Raw genomic sequence first — 22,020 nt, 5'->3', positions numbered from 1 at the left:
GATGGGGCGTCCTCAACTCGATTGTGGAATGTAACCATGAAAGAAAACATTGTGCGGATTCAATCTTTGCCAACAATCGATATCAAAATAAACCAAACCATGAAGTGATGCGAACCATTACAAAATGGTATTACATGAATCATCCCAATGTTTTAATTACAGCTGAACTCCGCCTGCGCCGGGAGACATGCTGTGCCTGATGTGCAATCATAAATTGAACGAATGGCCCAGACAGCACGAGTTTGCAATCCGCGTCATCCCTTTACCTTTAAAAGTATTGCATTAGTGACTTTAGATTCAATTACAAGTCATGCAGTTGTGTTACCTCATGGCTTTGCATTTGATATAATTTATGAAGCAAAATCATCCCAACGAACAAGCTGGTGTTAAACTGCATTGTTTTCTTGTCGGTGTGCTCAGCGTTCGTGTTTGAACGACTCTATAAGTGCGAGAAAAACGCGTGGGCCATTCCGAACACATTTCAAAGGGTGAAGAGCTGCGGTTTCACCACACACAATCAACGAAACAGAAATATGTACCCCACTGTCTAAACAATAAATAGTGCATACATAACCGCATGCGAATTTCAATTCCATTCAATTAAATTCAACAATTCTTTATTTCGGCCGTTATGGCCATAAAAGCACAAAAGATAACAAAAAATGTATATATAATACAGCAAAATGTGTACACATGATTCTTGCAGAAATAAAGTGCGCGTGCATTGCGAATTTCAAGTGCTCATGTTTTTAGCTAAAAAGTATTACACGTCTCAATTATTATCTTGCATCCTCGGCCTATGAAATGTGGATATATAACTATGTATACACGTCATTTCCGCATGTAGTGCACTGGCCCAGTCTACGTCTCATTTTTCTACACGTAATTTAAGAAATGTACAGCCGCAAGCATTCCTTGCCGGGTTGTAGAATACATCACACGCCCAAAAAAAAGTGTTACCTAGTGCCTCGTCCATGGGGCTGCACCTCGGGGAGCAGTGGACGATCGCTACCAAAGGGCCCAGCAACAATCCGAGCAGCACGACCATCTTTACTCGCTCTTTGTGTGGGAGATACAGTGATGTGGCAGTCTCTGCTCTGCTGCGCGTGTTCTTTGTGTCTGACTGCCTGACAAGGCAGCGGTGTAAAAAGCACATGCGGCTGAAACTGCCTCCTTGAAAGGAAGAAAAAAAAACCACACACACATGGCGGTGGCATCATGTTACAGTTGGCACGCGCACCGGGCGGGTCGTGCAGCTTTAAAAGTGGTTTTAAGGGCCTGGGTGTTTGTTTGCGCCTCCTGTGGGTGGGTGCAAGTCCGAGCATATTTATTCAGGGGATGAATGGGTTCATCGAGGTTTCGGCAGCTTGCTTCTTTCATTTGGAGTTTTACTGTTCCAGTGCCGAGGAGCTGTCAGGGGGATAATTCTTGCGTTCGGCGAGCATGTCGATTTGTTTATACAGTGATTCCACCGTACCATTAATCTAATCCGGGAATGCTAACTGGGTGCACGTGTTTACATGAGAATGCAGTCTCAGCATAAACGCCAATGCCCTCCTGTCGGAGCAGATTAAACATGGCTGGTGCCTGGGTGAGAAGAGATGCGTCCATTTCTCTTCTAAAGTTTTAAGGAAGTTTGTTTTGTGTCCACATTTGTACACCTTTCTCTCCAATCCCGCTTTTTGTCTGAGGGAACACGAGACGCTGTGAGAGAAGCTTATTCTTGGAATAAACCGATGCCATGTACCCATTATCTCAGTGGAGTCCAGCATCTAAAAACCACCTTCTTTACGTCAACCCACAGCACAATTACATTTTTCTATGTAACGCCGCTTAATACTGACACGTTATACTTTGCTTAACATTTTTCTTAAAGTCTCACTGCTATAAACACTTGTAAAGCACGTCTCTAGCTGTGCTCTGCAGACAGCCCCATAATTCCTTCACCTGGCTTCTTTCATTTTACTAATTGTTTATTTTTATCAAATGTTTCAGGTGAATTTGCTTCTGTATTTCAGCTTTTTCAACACTACTCTACACAGAGCCGTTTCTAGGTGTTTTGCCGCCCTAGGCGAGAATTGAAAAATGCCGCCCCCTCCCTTGCTCTCAATAGTTGCACCTTAGTCTCCCCACTGCCCAAACCTGCCCCCTGTTTATTCACCTTTTTTACACTTCACTGCTTTCTCGTCTCTTCTCCCTCCCACTTTCTGCCAGTTTGGATATTTTCACACATCTCTTACCGCAAGTAACTGGTTTACTTTAGTTCTTGCATTTCAAATTCTGCTCTTGTGTAAGAGCACCGACACCTTAGCTGGGTAGAGTTGTGTTATAATGTGAAATACATGCCATTTCAGGCACAGCTGCCTCCCCCAGGCTTCAGATCAGGTTTTACTCACTTCATGTTCTCCTTGCTTGCACCTTTTTATCATTCAAAGTCCAAATTTTACTATTCTTGACTATTTCAATTCTCACCTGGAAAACTCCCAGGACCCAGAAGCTACTAAACTTCTAGACTCCAATAGGCTTACCACAACTTTTTAAAGATGCCACAGATAGGCTGCACACACTCTCAAACCCATCGCTACCAAGCATAATTTGATTAGTGTTGAAAGGCCTTTTCCTCTTGTTTGGTCACATCACGCAGCTGTCCCTGTCTTTTAACACCCTTATCACTCAAAATACATTTAAAAATACTATTCCTCCATCTCTAACCCGCTCATGGGCTAAAATGAACCAAGATAGCTTTACTGGGGCGTCGGACCTAGGTATCTTGTTTTACTCTGTTATTTGTATCGTTAAAGGCAAAGGAAATTAATAATTGGATATCGACTACCCATGACATCATAGCGCCCAAAGGCGTCATCCTCTCTGCACTCTTGTTTACTGAAAAACTCAGAACCACAAAAAGAATCTTTTGGTGGTTCTGAGTTTTTCAGTAAACAACATTAATGTAGCGCCTCTGAGGTGATTATGAGTTGATGCAATGGATTCTGAGTAACAGAGAGCAGCTCCCGAAGCAATAATACGAGCTTTGCTGACTATCACAGATAAATATACATTAAGCACGAAAATGCAGCTCAGTTTAGCATTGGAGGTACAAAAGGGGTAAGTAATATTGAAGGGAACGCTGACTAGAGCCTGCGTTTAAATAACATGATTTTGTAAAAAATCTAGTATTTCTAAATCACGCACATCTGAGGGAACTGTTTCCAAAATCTCTACAACTTTTTGGTCCTCTCTCAAAATTCCTTCCATTCTTGCCTCTGAGTGATCTGAGATGGTGTGCACACGTTAGTAGTAAGGGAATAATACCATTCATCACCATTCATTTTTTGACAGGTGGGAACGCCCCTCGGAAGTGACGTAGGAGCCGGATATCCCGCCCCGGATGTCCCTCCCCCGGATATCCCTCCCCCGGAAGCCCCTGGCAGGAAGTCTGGGGCCGGAAGGCCATGTCCGGAAGGCCCCGGCCGGATTTCCTGGGGTGGAAGGTCAGGGCCGAAAGGCCAGGGCCTGAGGACGCCCCCCAGATGGCCTGTGGTGAAAGCGGGGGCCTGTGTAGGCAGTGAGTGTCCTTCACATGTGAATTAATGGCTGTGTGTAAGGGCTGTAATAGAGGGCTGGTGTGAGGTGGCTAGGGTTAGCGCCAAGTCAGCCAGTAGGGCCTACAGGGGTGTTTAGGGCTATGGGGTGGCTGAGCAGAGACTTAGCTGGGGCTCCGTGTTTGTTGGGGCAGCAGGGCGATGTCTGTGCATGCCTGGACATGTCTGGGCATGTCCACTGACTAGTAGAGGCTGTAGGTGGATATTGGTGGAGTGGCGTCGTGGTCCATCTGCGGAATGGGAGCCCTAGAGTGTTGCAGGGTGTTTTTGGGGCAACAGGCCAGCCCCCAGGAGGCGTGCCTGTGGCCTTTGGAGTTGCTGAGTGGTGGTGTGCCATAGGCATCAGGGGCCCGGAAAGCCCAGGGTCCTAAAAGAGGAGGGTGGTAATTTTGCCGCCTAATTTCAAAAAGTCTTGGACGAAAATGACAGCGTTTATGAAAATAAAATTAAAATTAAAATGAAAATTAAGTGCAAAATAAAATACATAGGGATGACAATTTTGTGTATTGTGTTTTCTTTCTAAGGGTGCGTAATGTGTTGGAGTATATTAATATGGGTCAGTATGTAAGGGATGGCTGAGGGCTGTGAAGCAGGGTAATGCATGCTTCTTTTAATTTTACCTCCTAATTTAAAAAAAGTCTCAGGTCGAAAATGACAACGTTTATGAAAATAAAAACAAGTGTTATGCATTTGTCATTTCTTTTACATATATGGGCAGCTTGTAAGCAACAGCAGGGGATTGGCAACATGTCCAGGCAGTGTTCTGTAACATGCTGGACTGTGCTACATAAGGCACGGCCAAAAGTTGAAATGCACAATGTGAGTGACAATTACTAAAAGAAAATAAAAGAAACTTTTTTAAAATCACTGATGTAGAATGATAATGCAAAATAAAATACATAGGGATGACAATTTTGTGTATTGTGTTTTCTTTCTAAGGGTGCGTAATGTGTTGGAGTATATTAATATGGGTCAGTATGTAAGGGATGGCCCACCTATGAGTGTGTGGCCGGCCTGATAAATATGGTGTTCTTGTACAACAGGTACAATCTTCAACAATATGGTTAGGTATATTTTTTATAACAGTAATACAGGCTGATCCCCAAACCAGAAAGGCGGCAAAACGATGGTAAATGTAAGCTTTTTCTGCGCTTAAAGACACGGAGAGACTTCTGCGTCAGGAGGCATCTGGCCTGGGCTGATAAGCACAGTTCAACAGTGAATGTGTGGCGCGAAATATTCACATGGGCCTCATAGAAGCCCGGTTAGTGAAAACATGACATTTTAAAAACGCTTACTATTACATTTGAATGGGGCAGAGAAAAAATTGAAGGGTATTACCTAAACTATCTCTCAACCTTTTTTTAGACACTTAAAATAGGCCCTATCATCAGAGTGCAACAGATACTAGGGTACAGCTTTTCAAAGGCTACTCATACATGCAAACTTTCTGCTACATGTTCCCGCCAGTACGGAGGACGACCCGCCTAGGCCTTTATCAGATCCTAGCAGGTATAAAATGAGGACCCAACTTAAGACGCACACTGGCACCCTGACAAGTCTTTTGGACCACCTACCGGCATTTGGCGTGTGAACAAGCAGCGACAGAAGATTCCCGAGGAGAACATGGCACACCCTGGCAGAAGTTCTGCTGAGAACACCAGCTCTATACTTAATGTAAGTAGTAATGTATATTTATAACAGTGTATAAACTATCTTATGCATTACTTAACTCTAAACCAGGAATAAAATGTGAAAAACTATACACAAATGGCAGCATATTACTATGTCAGAGAGGCTTAGCAGTTTAAGGAGGGAAAACATTTTAAAAGCAGTGACTGTTACACTTACCTTAAGTGTAGATTGTCTTCAGGATGTGTACTCTTGTACTTGATGTAAGGCCTGGTAAAAGGGATCCTTTAAGGCTGTGTTAGTAGATGTAATTTGAGGCAGGACTATGGATGGCGTGGAGTAGGGGTGTGTTATTAAAAAATATAAGCCTTTAGGCTGCTCCTGACCCCTCCGGAACGGCTGCATGTCAGAGGGGCTGGGACCATCCGAGTCTACCATGTGGCCTCAGCCCTGCCCCGAGGCATCTGCCAGGCTATGGGGACAGCTGGAAATGAGCGCGAGGCTCAGAGCGTCTGCAAAGCACTCTGAGCCCCAGCGAACCGCCGCCACATGGTCAGCCACGCTGCAGGCCAGACGAGGAGCCTTTTCTTTCAAAAAATAAATGTCGCCGTGACAGGGGCGGCGGAGGCTGTCCCCTTAAGGCCTCCGCCGCCGCTCGTACCGCCACAGTGGTGTTGCTGCCGTTTGCGCCCCAGAATCCCCACGGCAGGGAGATCGCTGTGCATGGCGGCTGTCCATACGGGGCCACAGCGGTGAAAATGAGCGCGAGGCTCAGAGCGGCTGCAAAGCGCTCTGAGCCCCAGCGAACCGCCGCCACATGGTCAGCCACGCTGCAGGCCAGACGTGGTCCTTTTCTTTTTAAAATAAAATTTTGCCGGATCAGGGGCGGCGGAGGCTGTCCCCTTAAGGCCTCCGCCGCCGCTCGTACCGCCATAGGGGTGTTGCTGCCGTTTGCGCCCCAGAATCCCAACGGCGCCACATGGTCAGCCACGCTGCAGGCCAGACGTGGTCCTTTTCTTTTAAAAAGTAAATTTTGCCGGATCAGGGGCGGCGGAGGCTGTCCCCTTAAGGCCTCCGCCGCCGCTCGTACCGCCACAGTTGTGTTGCTGCCGTTTGCGCCCCAGAATCCCCACGGCAGCGAGAGCGCGGTGCATGGCGGCTGGCCACAGCGGTGAAAATGAGCGCGAGGCTCAGAGCGTCTTCAAATCGCTCTGAGCCCCGCCCGCTGGCCCCAACGTCATGATGGGGGCGGAAGTGCTTCAAATGCTGCTTCCGCCCCTATCATGGCGGCGCTGTATGCGCCGAGGGCACCCTTTTTTTTATTTTTTTTATTATTATGCATTTTATATAGCGCGGGCTTTACCCGAAGGCGTCAGAGCGCTGCACATTAGGAACAGAAAAGAAGCATAATGAGAAACATTACAAAAGAGCCGATTACAAAAACACACGTTACTTACAAGAGGAAAGTGACAATTGTGAGCAAACAAAATACATGGGGTACTAAAAATTGTGAGCAAGCAAAAATACACGCTCCTATAAACCCCAGCCAAAAATACCCTGAGCCTATAAGCCACAGCAACATATGTTATTAAACGCAGGGGGGTCCGCTCAAAGAGCGAAGCGGTCCCCCAAGCACTTAATAACATTTTTTGCTGGTGTGAATGCTGCAGCAAGCCCAATAGTTTTAAAAGGTATATCAGGATATATTTTAACATGTACCTTTATTAGTATTTAAATATTGTATTATTTATTTATTTATTTATGTATACATATATATATATATATATTTATTTTTTTCCCCCTTGCGCAGGATTTTCAAGAGCTCACACTGGCTGATGAGGAAAATGCTGCTTTTGCCCAAGGTGGGTGTATAGAGTCAGTCTTTTCTAGAAATAGTAGTAATACACTCTTTTTGCATTTTTGTAAATGTCTTTTCTATATGTTTTTCTTTTTCAGACGTGGACATGGATATGCTACTATCCTTTGACATAATTCAGCAACAACTGGATGCTGAGGAGCGGGAGAAGCAACAAGCTTATAATGCGCCTATTGTCGGTAAGTACATGGGTACAGGATATGTGTGTGTGTGTGTGTGTGTGTGTGTGTGTGTGTGTGTGTGTGTGTGTGTGTGTGTGTGTGTGTGTGTGTGTGTGTGTGTGTGTGTGTGTGTGTGTGTGTGTGTGATATATATATATATATATATATATTTACATATATATTTTTTCTTTTAGGGGCTGCGGCCTATGCTGTGAATCAGTGTACCCCGGAAATTCCTGTGAAAGGAAGAGCCTTGAAAAGGTCAGCAACAGTTGTTAAAAAAGGGCCACCTCCTGAGAAGAGGGTACGGCAAACAGCACCTGTCATTAAAGGCGGATCAGCTACGGGGGAAAAAAAAGATCTGCAACCAACACCTATCCTTAAAAAGATGTCGCCTATGAAGAATCGGCCCCCACAAAAGCGGCAAGCAGGTGAGCTTTAGCAGTAGTGACTTCTTTTTAAAAGCATGTTATACTCTGATATAGTGTAAAGTAGAATAGTCCACCACAGATGTATGTAAGAAACTCCACTGTAATTATTGTTACATTTATAATATTATAGTTTTTGATATATATTATTGTTTACCCCTGTAGAAGCAGTGAACCCTTTTGCGGTAAGAAGAGATCCAGGCAATGGTGGTCATTTATCAATACAGCTAAAGGACATCACAAATGTGGGACAAAATAAAGACAAGGAAACAGCTGTTGAGCCCGCTGAGGCCCAGAGGGACAACATATACCAAGGTATACATTTATCCAAACGTAGTTGGCATCAAATTTCTGCTAAACCTGTTGGAGAGACTGTTGAAGATGTTAAAAGATCTAAAGTAAAGCCTTCATGTGCGAAAAAGTTAAAGCTGGATCTACCATCTACGCCGGTTATTCAAAATGACCCCAGAGGTTTAGCTAAAAGAAAATCATCTACACAGTTGTCTAGGACTGCCTCTTTCTCACAGATTCCTAGTGTTCTAGCGGATGGGCAGGGACACATGGACATTCCTGCAGCAGAAAGCTCCATACAACCTGTGACCGGGCATAAACAGAGAGTTAAAGGAGTGAGGTCTAGACAGGGCAAAAATGCCGAAACAAACAGAGTCTCTGATAATCTACAGACTGATCTTGAGAGTAATAGGGCCCCTACAGCAAATAATGACACTGTTATCAACGTGGAGGCTGCTGAAAGTAATGACCCAGAACAGGCTTTGCAAGCCTGTCTTATAAAGATTCTTCAGGATATGTCTAGATTAACAGAGAGTTCTGAATTAGCACCCACAGAGGCGTCCGAACTGCTCTCAAAAGGGAGTTATGAGGAATATAGAGTCCCACCACCCAGCCCCGCCTCACCGCAGACCACTAAAACCCAATATCATCATGATGAAATTTCAAATTTCTTTGAGCCATGGTCGCCGACAGCCCCCACGGCGACATTTGAGCCCACTAGCCCTCCCTCTAGCGTAATAATATTGTCCTCGCCCAGTCCAGACCATAGTATAGCTTTGGAGGGAGTTAAAAAGATGTATTATAAATCAGCATTTAGCCCTATTGAGCCCACTAGCCCTCCCTCTAGCGTAATAATATTGTCCTCGCCCAGTCCAGACCATAGTATAGCTTTGGAGGGAGTTAAAAAGATGTATTATAAATCAGCATTTAGCCCCACGGACTCCTCTCCAGGCTGTTCGCATTGGGATACTGCTTCTTTAGAGTCGCGCGGCAATAATAGCCCTAAGCAATCCGCTCCAGGCTGCTCGCATTGGGACACTGCTTCTTTAGAGCCCAGCAGCAATAATCTTGATAAACCACAAAGCACCACAAGCCACTTAACAGGTGTTAATACCCCGGGGTGTCTGCATCAGGACCCAATTTTAACAGATACCGGCGCTAGTATCAATAATAAAACGGCTAATAGTGATGAGGGAACGATCCAAAGAAGGACCTGTAGTGATGTAAACCCAGCATTAGTAGATACACTGGCCTACAGCGACAATTCAGCAATAGTTTATAAAACTATTTTACTAACCAATACCAGTGAAATGCAAAAGGCTGTCAAGCAGGTAAAAGCTAAGGTAAGCTCTATAATCTCAAAACATGGGAAAGCAAAAAACAAGAGCAGGCCTATAAGCGAAGTGTTGGAGGAGGTGAATCACGCTGTGAATATATGCGCAAGCTGTGTTGTGACAGCCTGTGAATCAACAGCTAAGCACCTAGCGCTCATACCATTATGACTAGCCTCTGAGATAGCCCAAAGCATTTCTAATGAGGTCTTTAATCCGAAAGCTGAATATGTATCAAAATATAAAAAAGCGATCTGCAAGATACTTAATAACACACAGCTAATCTTACGCACAGTGAAGAAGTCAAAACAGTCGGAAAAGAACAACGGCTGTTTAGAGCCCTCACAGGTACCAATAAGGACGTGTAAAAAAGATCCTATCGATCCCCAATTTACAATTTTCCATAATCAATCAGGCTGTGGGAGGATACCCCGAGACACAAGGGTTAAGAACAAACAGAAATGGATTAATAGGGCCATCGTTCAACGCCGCTTAACAAAGAGCCTAAAGAAAGCGCGAATACATGTCAGAAGAAGACTTAAAAAACTAGCAGCTCAGGCATCCAGACAGACCACCCAAGAGTCCCTTCCTGTAATATTGCCATGGAGCAATAGCCCTCAGCCTGAAGACTTAGAGCCTGTGTATTTAGAGAGCGTCAGAAGGTACAGTCGTCAGGCCAGGAAATTTAATGCTACAGAACACTATGAGGAGTTTAGGTTTGTCAATCTTGACCGTATAGCCTCATTAACACAAGCCACTATAGCTATTCATCAAGCTATACAAACACTCCTAGAGCGTATGTTACAGGATACAGGACCTAATGATTTTTTGCAGCTGAGGTTTCAAGGACAAGATGTCAATAGTCCTTTATTCACAACTAGAGCAGCCCGTGATGTCTTTGATGCTGTCGTTTTTTTAGAGAACCTCACTAAGCTTTTGCAAAGCAAACACGAGCTAATAGCTCATGGAACCTTTAGAATCATAGCTCTAGTTGTCCGATTTCGGGCCGGGGGTACTTCTAGACCATTAAAGACTATTCTGTTCAGCAAAATCATAGGTAAGAAACAAAGATGGCTGATTGATTTTAACAACCCTGAAGCTAATACATGTCTAGCTGCCAGCATAGCAGGACTTTTGGCTAGCCGTGAGACTAGCGATGCTGTTATCTTGTCTAGAGCTAATGCAGCCCACACAGCTCTCAAAGTACCTACAAATCAGCCTGTTGGTTTTGGATGTCTAGGTCTTTTTGAGAACTATTTTAAAGTAACAGTAAAAATTCTGTACAACAGCGGCGGCACCTGGCGATACTTCACATCTGGCCAGCCTCTGAAAAACAAGACCATTTATGTTCTTCACCATGACAACCATTTTTATGGTATCCTGAATTTAAAAGGATTTTTAGGAGCTAGGTATGTGTGTTCCCACTGTGATCACATTTACTCCAATCAGATAACTCATGCCTGTGAAATGCATTGTAAAATGTGTCAGTCAGACGGATGCAGAGTTATTGCGGAGCAGCGGGTGCGATGCAACATCTGTAACCTATTCTGCCGCTCACAAAAATGTCTGACCAAGCATAACACGTTTGTCAGATGCAAACTTAAAAAAGATTGTGCTCGATGTGGGCATTACGTCGCAGAAGACCACAACTGCCCTGGGATGCAATGTCCCCGCTGTAAAGAGTCTTTTCAGGCTGGTGCAGACCATCTGTGCTATATGCGTAAGGCACGACGACCACCTAAAACTGAAGATTACATCATTTTTGATATAGAGTGCACCCAAGAAACATCCGTCCACGAGCCCAATTATATCTACGCTCATCATCTAACCTCTGATGAGAACTGGGAGTTTGAAGGGCGATCCTGTGTGAGTGATTTCCTAGTCACATTCACCAAGCCCAGATATAAGGGGTATACCATGATGGCTCACAACTCAAAGGGGTATGACTCCTTTTTTATTTTACAGAAGTTGATTAGTGAAAACATGCCTGTAAAGCTCATCACCCAGGGCTCTAAGTTAATGTGTGTAACTGTTGTAACCTTACAAATACGTTTTATAGACACCTTGAATTTTCTACCCATGAAATTAAGTAAGTTGCCAAAAGCTTTTGGCTTTCCTGGATGTAAAGGTTATTTCCCCCATTTTTTTAACACATGGGCTAATCAAAATTACGAGGGTCCTATGCCTCCTACACACAGCTACGGAGTTGAGTACATGATGCCTGATGAGAAAATTAACTTTTTACAATGGTATAGTGAAAGCAGTGGCAAAACCTTTAATTTTCAGAGCGAGTTAAAAGCCTACTGTAAGGCGGATGTTATGATCCTACGCCAGGCTTGTAACCTTTTCAGAGATGCAGTTGTTGACATGACTAAACAGGTGGTGGTGACCAACCCCAACACGCCTAGGGAGAGCGAATCTATTGAGTACATTGACCCCTTTCAAAGTATCACGCTAGCTTCTATGTGCATGTCTATCTATAAGCACATGTTTTTACAGCCTCAAAGCATAGCCTTAATACCACCCGATCTCTATAATGGTAAACAAAAGCGTTACTCCACCCCATCAATACAATGGCTGATGTACATCTCTAACAAAGAAAACATCTACATTCAGCACGCCTTACAGGGCGGTGAACATCGCCTGGGCTCCTACTACTTGGATGGGTACGCAGTAGTCAATGGGAGACCAACAGCCTTTGAATACAATGGCTGCTTTTATCATGGATGCCCCAGATGTTACAAGCCCCATGAGTTTAATAAGCTGATGGGCACAAAGTTTGAGCACCTTTATAGGCGTACTCTGATGAAAGCTCAATATATTGAAAATCAGGGCTTCATTATGAGAACCATTTGGGAACACGAGTGGATTGACATGTTGGCATCAGACGCCGAGTTAGATCTTTTTCTCAAGAGGGAGCAGTTACCTGAACCTCTGGATCCCCGACAGGCCTTATTTGGGGGTCGTACAAATGCGATACAATTGTACAGAGCTGTGGGTCCGGGGGAGAAAATACACTACTATGATTTCACAAGCCTGTATCCATTTGTCAACAAAGTGAAGTTATACCCCGAAGGACACCCCACTATTATATACCGTGACTTTAAATCTTTGGACACATACTTTGGCCTAGTTAAGTGTGAAATATATCCACCCAGAGGCCTTTACTTTCCAGTGTTACCCTACAGAGTGGATAGTAAGCTCATGTTCCCCCTGTGCCGAACATGCGCTGAAAGTAAAGAGACCGACTTATGTCCCCACACTGAAGCACAGAGGATGTTGACAGGTACCTGGTGTAGCATAGAGGTTCAAGAGGCCCTAAAGAAAGGATACAGGTTAGGTAAAATATTTGAAATTTGGCACTTTGAAAGGACTACAACGCAGCTTTTTTCTGAGTATATTAATTTATTTCTCAGAGACAAGCAGGAGGCCTCTGGGTATCCAGAATGGTGCACTGATGAGGCCTCCAGGCAACAGTACATCTCTGAATACTATGCTCATGAAGGCATAAAGCTGAGACCCGATTTTATTCAAGTCAACCCCGCCAAGCGTCAGCTGGCAAAGTTATGCCTCAATTCTTTATGGGGTAAATTTGCACAACGTACCAACCTTCCAAACACAACCATCATCACCGATCCTGACGAGTTGTTTAATTACCTTTTTGCCCCTTGTTATGACATATCCACCTGTGAGTTTATTAACGATGATACAGCCATGCTGGGTTGGAAACATGCTAAAGAGTACCCCACAGCCAGTAACAATATAAACATCTTTATAGCCTGTTTTACAACAGCGCACGCTCGTTTGGAGCTTTACAAGTTGTTAGATAAACTACAGGAGAGGTGCTTGTATCATGACACAGACTCTGTTATTTTTGTAAGCAAAGCTGGGGACGAAGACCCACCTCTGGGAGACTATCTAGGGGATTTAACTAGTGAACTAGATAAGGATGAATTCATAGTTCAGTTCGCCTCAGCTGGGCCAAAGTCTTACAGTTACATCAGTTCTAACAATAAAGTCTGTATGAAAGTTAAAGGTATAACCTTAAATGTTCAGAATACCATAAAAATAAATTTCGACAGTCTAAAGAATCTAGTGCAAGAGTATGCCCAAAAGACCAACCACCCCGGTGACAAAACCATTGTTGTAAGTCAGCCTTCTATAGTGCGGAACAAAAAGAGATGGGAAATAACAACCCAACTTTTGCATAAAACATTGCGGGTGGTGTTCGATAAGCGGGTCTTAAAGTCAGACTACAAAACTGTCCCTTACGGTTACTAAAGATACATTACTGCTGAGAACTTCTACCAGCATGGATACCCGGTTGCAACACCCCTTTTCGTGTGTTATAGCAGGCCCATCAAATTGCGGCAAAAGCTATTTCATAAAAAAACTATTAGAAAATGCTCGGGTCGTTTTATCCCAGACGCCTGATAATATTGTCTGGCTTTATTCCTGCTGGCAAGATTTTTATAGGGAGCTCACACACCAGTTTCCTTACATTAAATTTATAGAAGGGATACCGACTAGTCTTAACGACGATGACTTGTTACCCAAAGAGCGTGTGAATATGGTAATTGTAGACGATCTTATGCGCGAAGGAGGGGACCATCCTGAAATAGAGCGAGCTTTTACTCAATATTCCCACCATCGTAATCTGAGTATATTTTACATTGTTCAGAACTTGTTTTACAAGGGTAAGAGCAGCAGGTCTATAGCCCTCAATGCTTCATACCTAGTTTTATTTAAAAATCCCAGGGATAAACAACAAATAACAGTCATAGCTAAACAAATGTATCCGGGGAACACCCAGTTTTTTATGGAAGCCTTTAACGATGCAACTACTAAACCCCACGGCTACTTATTGGTGGACTTAAAACCCAGGACTCTAGAAGACTACAGACTGAGGGCTGATATCTTCCCGCCTGAGCTACCGGTCGCCTACATCCCTAAGCCTAGACCCAAAGGTTATAAAAAGATGCACTAAAATGCCTAGATCCCATTTATCCACAAAGCGCTCTACCATAAGGTGTTAAAAATGTCTGCCCGCCTACGGCGCAATATGGCACTCCTAAAAATGCTTGTTACAGCCAGCCCCCCTCAGAGAAAAGCCATACTATGTGCTGCTTCGGACGACTTAGTTGGTGCCATTTCAGAAATTGCTCTAAACACCCTAAAAGGTAATGTACCTATTTCAACTAGCCAGTACAAGGTGCTGAAGAAGAGGCGGCAGCTCATCAAGAAGCTTAGTAATAAAAGGGTTTCCCTGACTTCAAAGAAGAAACTAGTAAAACAGTCAGGGGGCTTTATAGGGGCTCTGTTGGGTATAGCTATACCTCTAATTACAAGCCTACTGACCCGAACCTGATGGATTACACTCAGAAAATGTATCTAGTGCCACAACAGCAGCTGGAGCAGTTGGCACCCTCTACAAATGATACATGGGACATAAGGAGATCTGAAACGCTCCGGCTGGATGCTGAAATTAAAGATATTTTGGCCCGCACAGACTTAAAGCCTGAAGCTAAAGCGGGGCTCTACTCCCGAGCTCTCCAGAATTTCTTGCAATATTACAAACAGCTGCAGACTGAAAAAAACAAACTGACTTTATATACTGCTGATGATGAGCAACCCCAGGTATCCGCCCCAACCCAGCCATCGCCATCACCAATAGCTCAGCCACAGGGCTCCCCTGACTCTATGATTGAGAGCTTGCTACAGAACGTGAGTCAAAGGTACAGAGGGGCAACGCAGATGCTGTTAAGTAAAATGTCTGATTCCAAAGACCTAACATCCTGGAATGATCGCGGTGAGTTTGTCTACAAGGGGCAGTCTGTTGTTGGGTCACATATGTATGATCTGATCAAAAGTTTCACGCATCCCAAAGCCCTCACACGACAGACAGCCCCGAGAGGATGGGAACAGTTTCTAAGAGCTGCTGCGGAGCTCAACATTCCATCATCGCTTGTGGGTAACCCCGGACATCGCCGCCAACTTGAACTTTTGAAACAGCCTATGAGTTCCGGTGAGGCATCCCCGCCGCTATCATCGGCCTTTCACACCCCTTCAAATTCACCCACATCTTCAATCTTACCTCAGCTAATCCCTGCAAATAACCCTGGGGATATGTCTCTGGAGGCTAAAAAGTCTCTATTTAAAACAAAGCGATGGGTCCCATATTAGTATTTGCTTATGTCCTGTTACTGCATGATTGTATATTTTGTATAAAGAGGATGTACTGTACCAACTTTTACATGTGTGATTCCTGAATATTTCATAACGCTTGTAATAAACATTTATAACTTTTCAACACTCTACTGTCTTTGTTTTTTTTCTTATTGCTGAGTAAAAACACTGAGGCTGAGTAGTTTCTTAAATACAAACGTTTATTAATTTAATTATTTTTTATTTTTGAACATGAGCATTACACAAACATGCATTATAAAACTTTACACTTTTGGCAAATAGCGTATTCATTTGTAACAATGCCGGGATTAGGTTTCAAGCCTTCTTTCATATAGCTGGTAACAAGCCTATCATTGCTGGTTTTATCGCTTGAATATAAATTTAAAAAATTTCTAAAGGTTAGACCCTCTGACATTTTACAGATAAAATATATACAATGTTCCCCACACGTTATAGATAATGAATCCTGTACAGGCAACTTGTTATATTCTACTCTAGAAGCCACTTTTTTTAAATACTTGAATATAGGTTTTGTATAGATGCTGTGCTCCGGAAACTCTGCAAGACTATCAAACACAGTTACTCTGTCATTGTCCAAAAACATAGCAGCCCAGTGAGTTCCTGGTTTATGATGAGGATCTGTGTTAAAGACCAGAGATCGTGGCCTTTCATAACTTATCTCCTTAGGCAAGCCATCGCTGGGATAAACATTCAAAAAGTATTTCTTAGCGGCCCTATGTCGGCTTAAGAAGGCTCTTATCTGAACAGTGTCCATTTTGTATTATTTTCAGAGATAGTCAAACAGAATCTGCCTGGCGTGATTAACCTGTATGACACTATCAAATACAGCAAAAACGACCATGTTCACATTTGTAGTTAGGGCTGCACTGAAGCGGAATTCAGCTTTTAGATTTCCATTTTTAACCAGGCTGTAATGGTCCCCATCTTCCATGTCCGGGGTCAGATCAAAGGCAAATAGCGTGTAGCCGGCTCCATATCCTTCACGTGATACGACAACCCCTGAATCACGCAGGTGCTTCCCAGTTATCGACACTAATCCAAGATATTCTCTAATAAAATTTCCAGTTCCAAAATTAGGCGTGTATGGCTTTGCAGGTATGACAGCTCCCTCGTGAACTAGGGCCGCATAGTTGACGCCACAGTGCTTGAAATTAAAAGGGTTGGAGTTATATGCCCCACTAAAGGCTGTATTGTCAACAAACCCAATAATGACAAGTTTTGGTAGCTGCCCCAGAAACAAATTTTGCTGCTGTGTTAATCTGGTCCCCGCAGGTATGCTGTAGACTTTCATAGAGACTCTTTCAATGGCATATTTAGCATTAGATAGTTGTAGAGCCTCCGCGTGAGCCAATCTGACTGTTGATGATACATTCACTCTCTTTACATACAGACTTGCAGATTGTATGAGCAGTTTATAGTGTTCGGCATCCCCAGTAATGAGGCAGAAGGCATCTTTGTTACGATTGAGTTTGATCTTGAGGTCTATGCCATTAACGATTAGTTTATCTTGGAAGAAGAGGTCTGAATGTATTCGTCCCAGGAGGTCAAACTCTTTACTCTCTGCAGCAAACCCTGCTCTTTTTACAAAGCCTGTGTTGGGGCCATCCAGGGCAGTGTTTTCAAATTTATCGTAAGTATCTTTGTAGAAAAGACCGGCTGAAAGTTGCGTGTCCAAGGCATCGCTGCTGTAGTTCAGGATACTCTCCATGTAAGCCCTGTAGGCGTACATATTGTCATTTTGCGTGATGAGTCTGTCGCCCAAGGTAATATCCACCTGATTAAACATGGTCGCTATGGGGTAAGCAATGGTAGCCACTTTAGCGGTTGCAGCAATATCTGATCCATCTGCTTTCACAATTTTACACACCACATGTAGCAGAGTATTGTTGAGATCCAGATACATATCAGTGGATCCTGATACGTAAAACTCTATAGGCGCCAGTGGCGTGAGGGCCGCTAAAGGTGATACCTCCATGAAAAAACTGTTTTCGATACTGGTCTGTGTTGGTTTTAGAGAGAACAGATCTAACTCTGACTTGGCGCATTCCCCCGAAGCACAGTGTACAAAAGCCATCTTTTAGCGTGTCACTCCTTTTAGAAAATGTTAAGGCTAGAGGCTGCTCTCTTCTTCGTAGCTCTCTTCCGCCTTGGGGATCTTCTTTTGTGAGCTCTTTTTGAAGAGCGTTTCCTTTTTTTATAGGGTACAGGGGGTCCACGGCGCATGGATGTCCTCCTCTTCCTTTTAATACTGAGGCGGGGCTTGTACAGCAGGCCTGACCCTTCTTGAGGTTGTCTGTTCATACGTTCAACTACAGCAGACTTCACAGACCCCACCACGTCCTGGGCTATATTCTGGGCAGCTGACTTTACATGCGGTTTTGCAATTTCATAACCTTTTCTCAAAAAAGGCATGGCCCTTCGGAACAAACTCCGGAAAAAACCTCCTAGACCAGCCCCATACATAACAGGAGCTCCTTGAAAGTATGGGGGCCCTCCATACCCCGCCTGGTGTTTGTAATACTCTCTATACATAGAAGGGTTGCCGTAGGCTTTCATGGGCCCCATGCTGAGCTCTTAATAGTCACCACCGCTGCGGGGTCTGAAATGAAGCTTAACAATAACTTTCCCGTATTTAAAGGACACCGGCTGGGACTGATCATCAAAGATCATAATTGTTATAGTGTCAAAATGATTTTTAGAAATTGTGACATAGTCAGGTTTAATATATTGAATATTAGCTATTGTGTTGTTTTCACCCCTCACCTGAACCCATCTCAGTAGGGGAGCGTAACTATCTCCAACCCTCTGGGGTTCTATTATATCTGTATAAACATAGAGTGTGTAAAAACCCCCATCAATATCTGGACATGTCAGATCTAGCTCCTGTTTGCTTTTTATATGTTGGACCGTTCCTAAAACTCTGCTCAGCTTTCCACTGGTGGTAAAGACCGTGTCCTGGCTGGGTGCTTTAATAAAAACTTTCCTTCTGACGTTATCTAGCACCAGTTGAACGTCGGAAAGCCCCGAAGTACTGGCCATTGTCTTGTTAATGGCATCCACCACAGCATTAACTGTAGGGTAGTACCCGTGAGGAAAATTTATGATGTAAATCGACTCAGATTTTGACTTCTCTATAGTGAATCTAGCTTCAGACCTCTTAAATGTATTCCAGGTACGCGGGTATTGTATTTCTGTCAGGGCAACTTCCCATTCCCCTTTCAAATCCACTGCCTTAGCCAGTTTGACAGTGTAATTTGATATTTTATTATCAGGGAACATATTCAACGATGCGTTAGAGGGCAATGTAATATAAAAGGAAGTTGTCTCCATTTTGCTTCCACCTTCTTTTTGAGCTATAGGCGTTCACACGTCCTGCAGAGAGCTGGCCGATACCCAACTGTTAAATTTCTCAGGCCATCCTCGCCATTTAACAAAGGCCTGTTTTTTTGCACCCCTCCCTTTCCACTCTAGAATCTTTTCAACCCTGTAAATCCTATTTACATCAGCTGGGATCTTTTGTAACTCTTCACTGTAAAAAACACCTGTCACTGGTTCACTGTCGTAGTCCTTCAACCTGTAAATGTACATGCCTTCTTTAAGCTCAACACTATCAACTATGAATATCTCATCGCTGAATGTCTGTTGATAACCTTTAGTAAAGAGCCCTTTCAATTTTGAAACCCTGACGTGATCCCCTTTTTTAAAAACAGGCTTCTTTACTTCACCTTTGAAGTAACGGCCGTATACCCTTCTCCACACATTCAGAGAATTGTCGGCTGTTACCTCTACAGGAGCCATTCTGATAGTTCTGTGATAGCTGGCATTATAAACAGCTAAAAAATCCTGTAAAGCAGGTAAATATCGATATGTGTTGTATGCCGTGAAGTATCTCCACAATTTAGATTTTAAGGTTCTGTTAAAGCGCTCTATAACCGCCGCTTTTACCTCCGTGTTAGTTACAAAATGCTGTACCCCATGTTCTTTTAATAATTTCTGGAAGGTTTTGTTTAAAAATTCTTTTCCCGCATCTGTTTGTAGTTTTTGAGGGGTTCGGCCCTTCCTAAAGATTACTTTAAAGGCCTTGGTGACACTTGCTCCACTTTTATCATTTAGAGCTTCTGCAAAGGCGTATTTAGACAATACATCTATAACTGTTAAGATGTAACTGGATCCATTATTATGTTTTGCCAGATCTTGTAGACTTATTATGTCGGCCTGCCATTGATAGTCTAATTGAGCATTAACAATAGTGGGTCTCCTCTTAAAACGTCTCCGCGCTGGCTTGTGTAGTGAATAGGCTTCTTCACCGGATAGCCACTCCTGCACTTGGGCTCTGCTGATGGGTTCCTTTTCTGCTTTAGCCCTTTTGAACAAGGCTTCGCCACTGCCAAAGCTCGAGACATCCTTTGTATCATAATAAAACTTCTTTAACACACCCCCCGACATGTTACCACTTCTGAACCACAAAATGAAAGACGCTTGTTTTGTGTATAGACAGTTTATTATAAGTAAATAAGATAACAAGAAATCATCACTCCAGAGTTTACAAGTTTACATTGACTGCTGTCCCAACATTAAAAAGGAGTACAGGCTTGTGGCGCTTGTCTCAGCTGTCGTCGTAGAATCACACATCTTGATATTTTTAAAGCTATATAGTCCATAGCACTGTATAGGTTAACCCTATCACCCCTCCAATAACTCTGCACTGCAAGGATACTAGCTGCTGTCAATAGTTCATACAATTCTCTCTCGCACAGCAGCAAACCTTTGCTTTTAAAATAATCATCAGTTAGGAGCTCAAAGGCTAAATTTAAGCTGGCCCTCCGGGGCAGTATTAAGCCTCTCATATAGTATATATAGTTGCTCCAAAATACATCCTTCACAGGGGCCCACATACTTGCACCGCATCCGCATAAACATCTGGGGCTCGCGTGGCTGTGGACCTCTAGCAAGCGCACCATTTTTGAACAGCCTAAGCTTGCTGGATGTAATTCAGCAATTCTTTCTTTAAGCAAATCATATAACACCTTGGCGATACATAGGTATTCAGGCGATGACTCATAAGAATCCTGGATAGACATCTCCACTTCCATATCCTGAAAATAAGTATTAAACAGTCAAAGAGTAGCTTATACATCAGCTTTTTTTTTTTTTTTTTTTTTTTCAACATGTCTTAACATTCGGGCTATAATGCTATGATCCTTTGTACAACACCGGAATATAGGTTCTCTCTTTATTAAATTTTAAAATAAAACTTTTTGGACCTGTATACACCCCATCTGGCTTCTATTTTTATAATATACATCTACAGCATGTTTCTCTATAGATCGCTCCACCCTCTTTCTAATAATTGATCTGCAAAGACTCCTCATGTCAGAAAGTTTTGCACGAATATGATATGCATTTTGGATTTCTTTGATGGCCTGCGACAAGATCCTAATGACAGCCGGTCTGCCGCTTTTTAGGGCTGCAGTCCTGTACACAGACTTAAACAGTTTATATAACTTACAGGGGTCTATCAAATGACATATATAGCGGGCTGTTTCAGCCGTGTAAGATGGATACAGGCAGTCATGAGCAGTCTGTTGTGGATCCTTAATTTTATGACCATAACATCTAGAATAAAAGTCTCTCTTGAGACAGGCATGCACAACACTGGCTGCAAAGGCCTTCACATGTTCTCTATCCAGACATGTTACACATATGGTCTCTTTTTCAAGATCTATCAAGTCCAATGCTTTTTTATAGGTCTTACACAGTTCATTGTTTTGGCTGGTGGAACTTTCAATCTGTTTTGAACAGCACAAGCAGTTCATAATGAAGGTCTTAGCAGCCCCTGAAGTCTCCTCCACCTCAGTGCAATTTTCTCCTGCATTCTGCTGTTCAAAAAAGAAAGAAAAGGGGATTAGTTAACAAGAAATAAAAATAAATAAGGCATCACAACTGTTTAAACTATCTACCTTAAGATAATACCCACCTCCACATCTGAAGTGGCTTCGGCTGCCGCTCTGAAATCTTGGGATATGTCAATGTCCATCGGCTCCTGATCGGCGCTGATTTCAGCATTGTGCTGACCACCGGCGGCACGGGCCCTTGATTCCTCCTCCAGAGATCTCATATCTTCATACACCTGGTACTGGGGTGAGATTATAGTTTCTCCCGAAACTTCCATTTCTGTGACCCTATTTTCAGAGTTTTCCTCTTGACTTGCGGTTTCGCTGGCACTTGATGACCCCTTAATAGGTGATATTAGCCGCGGCCGATCCTCAAGGCTCAGGGAGGCCATCCGCCGGCACAGGTCCTCATGATAACCTGAAACTTGGCCACTCTCCTCTTTAGGGGTCTCTTGCAGCGTTTGCTCATCTATTACCGGAGGGTTCAAGTGCCGAAAATATTTATCCATCGGGCTCACCCCTTGTTGGCGGGGATCCCTCGGGGCTATGTAGTTGTACCGCTTCATGATGCTCAGGTTCTCGCTTGCCGAATGGTATA

At 43.5% G+C, this 22,020-nt stretch overlaps 1 protein-coding gene across 1 annotated transcript in view; it reads right to left on the bottom strand.

The window, feature by feature from the left end:
- CPZ (carboxypeptidase Z) overlaps positions 1–1,179 on the bottom strand; it is a 309,764-nt gene extending 308,585 nt beyond the window's left edge. The window contains exon 1 of the mRNA XM_086964143.1: positions 961–1,179. Within this exon, the coding sequence (XP_086820269.1) occupies positions 961–1,156 (196 nt within the window). The 5' untranslated portion in view covers positions 1,157–1,179. The remainder of the gene's footprint in view (positions 1–960) is intronic.
- Between the last annotated feature and the right edge of the window lie 20,841 nt (positions 1,180–22,020).

This window comes from Lissotriton vulgaris, chromosome 3_2 (assembly GCF_964263255.1).
Source record: "Lissotriton vulgaris chromosome 3_2, aLisVul1.2, whole genome shotgun sequence".
NCBI classification, from domain to species: Eukaryota; Metazoa; Chordata; class Amphibia; order Caudata; family Salamandridae; genus Lissotriton; species Lissotriton vulgaris.
This window is presented reverse-complemented; position numbering and strand designations above follow the sequence as displayed.